The 2,435-nt window shown below is 53.5% G+C and overlaps 1 protein-coding gene across 1 annotated transcript in view; it reads right to left on the bottom strand.

Annotated features, from left to right (window-relative positions):
• VOLCADRAFT_108186 (uncharacterized protein) overlaps positions 1 to 2,435 on the bottom strand; it is a gene marked incomplete at its 5' end in the record, with an annotated part of 7,111 nt that overhangs the window by 996 nt on the left and 3,680 nt on the right. The window contains 5 exons of the mRNA XM_002958520.1: positions 721 to 1,030; positions 1,151 to 1,606; positions 1,771 to 1,812; positions 1,907 to 2,059; positions 2,189 to 2,393. Of these exons, the coding sequence (XP_002958566.1) occupies positions 721 to 1,030; positions 1,151 to 1,606; positions 1,771 to 1,812; positions 1,907 to 2,059; positions 2,189 to 2,393 (1,166 nt within the window). The remainder of the gene's footprint in view (positions 1 to 720; positions 1,031 to 1,150; positions 1,607 to 1,770; positions 1,813 to 1,906; positions 2,060 to 2,188; positions 2,394 to 2,435) is intronic.

Below are 2,435 nucleotides of genomic sequence, written 5' to 3'. Positions count from 1 at the left end.
AGTTATTGTTAACAGTAATCGATGAAATATCTAAGGGAAATGTAGCGCACTACAACCTGGTTAACAAACTGCGCAGAAGGTTAGTATTAGGGATAATGAACAATCCCTACCGCATGTTATTGGCCCGATAATGGGAACGCCTGGTAACCGGCCTCGATTACCAGGCTATAAGGTTACTGGGCTGTTAACGGGCTAGGGTCGTTAATCGGCCAGTTACCCGTAATCAGGCTCCATTACCAGGGTGGTTTACCAGGGTCGTTTATCGGGCGGCCAGTTACAAGTTACCCGGTAATCAGGCAGCATTATCGGGTGTTTACCAGGTCCTTTATCAGGCGGCCAGTTACAAGAATGTCCCCGGTAATGGGGCAATAACATAGATATTATCAGGACGTTAACCGACCAAACTCTTACGCATTAAACAGCGATTACCAGCTTCATAGCGGGTTCATATTATCCTACACAAAGCATTGCCCAATGGCCTACTACAACCTCCTCACATCTCTCAATCGGTACCACGAGGACTATAGGCCCTTCTTTAGTCAACATTAAGAATCACTTGAAACTGCAGGCTGTCGCGTCATACGACTGTAGCACCGAACAAAACACGTGCGTACGGCAGACTATAAAAGACGATTATAAAAGACGGTAAAATGAACGTGACGCTAAAATGTCGTGACAAGGCGCCCTCCAGGTTCCTGATCACTGCCCGCGGTCTGCTACCTCCGCTGCTTCTTCAGTCCCCCCTTCCGAATCTCCGCCATGGCCTTCTTGCCCTTCTCCTGCGGCACCTTAGCCCCACGGGTCTGTACAGCTCGGCCTTTACCGACACCAAACGATTCCCTCCTCTTTGCGGGGTTTGACGCTGTTGCCCCGAAAGCCGAAGGGTCCTCCGGCAACACCAGTGGGGTTTCCTTAGGGCGTGGACGCTTGGTTCGTGCAGGCACCACCATGCCCACCGTTTCTTGGCTCTCCCGCGCCTTCGCCGAGGGTTGCCTCAGGCGCGTGGGCCGCCCTCTGGCATCCAATGCCCCTACAAAAAGTGAGAGTGATTCATAAATTAATTTTTATATGAAGTCGTAATTTATTGCCTTGTTGTTAGTAAGTTCCGTGTGTAGTCATAATTTATTGTCATGTTGCAGCTACAATTTACCTTTGTCATGTTTTCCGGTCACCAGGACCTTGCGGCGCCCAGTTGGTTGAGGCGCGGACTTGCTGTGGACCTTCTGGCTCTTGCTTCTGCCGTACTCCTCGAGCAGGGCTTTGCCCCCCGTCCCCTCGTCATCCTCCCCTCCCTCGTCCTCCCCTCCCTCATCCTCCCCTCCCTTGTCCTCCCAGTCCTCGTCCTCCCCGCCCATGTAATCCCCGCTCTCGTACGGCCAGTCCCCGTCCTCCCCACCCTCATCCTCCCCGCCCTCATCCTCCGCGCACTCGCCCTCGCCCTCGTCCTCCCCGCCCTCGCCGTCGTCCTCCCCGCCCTCGCCCTCGTCTTCCCTGCCCTCGCCGTCGTCCTCCCCGCTGTAGTCCCCATCATCTCCCTCATCCCCATCCTGGCGGCTGCTCTTCTGGCCGAGGGGCTCCTGCTGCGTCTCCATAACGTTGGCCTGGCCTGGGGGGTTGTACATTTTGTTGTGAAGTTAGGAAGGGATACAAGCAACATTATGTATTGCATGACAGGGAAGTTTCAAGTAGTTAATGTACATTACCTTCATGTCTGAACTTAGTAACAACGCGTGGGTATTTAGCTTTTACTGAGCAGTGGCATTCACTTACCCTCCGTTGCCGCCGTGTGGTTGCTCTTCTTGCGTTCCTGACCTGCAAAAGAGAACACGGAGGCACAGATTGCAAGTGAGGTTGAGGTCGTCTTGAGGTTGAGGAAACGTCCACGTTTTTCCTTTGCATGCATTACCTGCTGGCTGAGTGCTGCCCTCGACATGGGCAGTCACCCACTCCTTAAAGAGCTCGGTCGCACGGACGGCGTCCATGGTCGCCACGGTCTCGAGCTTAGCCTTGTCTGCAGTCGTCAGTCCGATGGCCTTGAAGAAGTCCAACTTCTTCTTCTCTGCATGCATCGGCATCCGAAATGCGGGTTACTCAAACCCTAACGTAAAGATCAGCACTGTGGGAGTGTGAGGTGTAACGCACAGTTTGTTTGAATATCGTTTGGTTTCCGAAACATCACCCTGGCTACCTGACTGATGGTTGACCATCGCGTTCTGCAGCTTCGTCTTCAAGGCGTCATAGACAGCGTCGTACATAGCCTTGTCTTCCTGCTGAAGCTTTGACAGGCTCTCTCCAGTCAGTGACTTGAAGAGCGCCACCATCCACCGCTTCCCCAAGTTCTTAAGGTCAACAACGTCGGTTGTCTTTTTCACCGCGCCCTTAAGCTTGTCCTTCTTCGCCAGTGCGGACGACAGGGTGTCCCAGGTAACCCCAAG

Source organism: Volvox carteri (assembly GCF_000143455.1).
Source record: "Volvox carteri f. nagariensis unplaced genomic scaffold VOLCAscaffold_97, whole genome shotgun sequence".
Taxonomy (NCBI): Eukaryota; Viridiplantae; Chlorophyta; class Chlorophyceae; order Chlamydomonadales; family Volvocaceae; genus Volvox; species Volvox carteri.
This window is presented reverse-complemented; position numbering and strand designations above follow the sequence as displayed.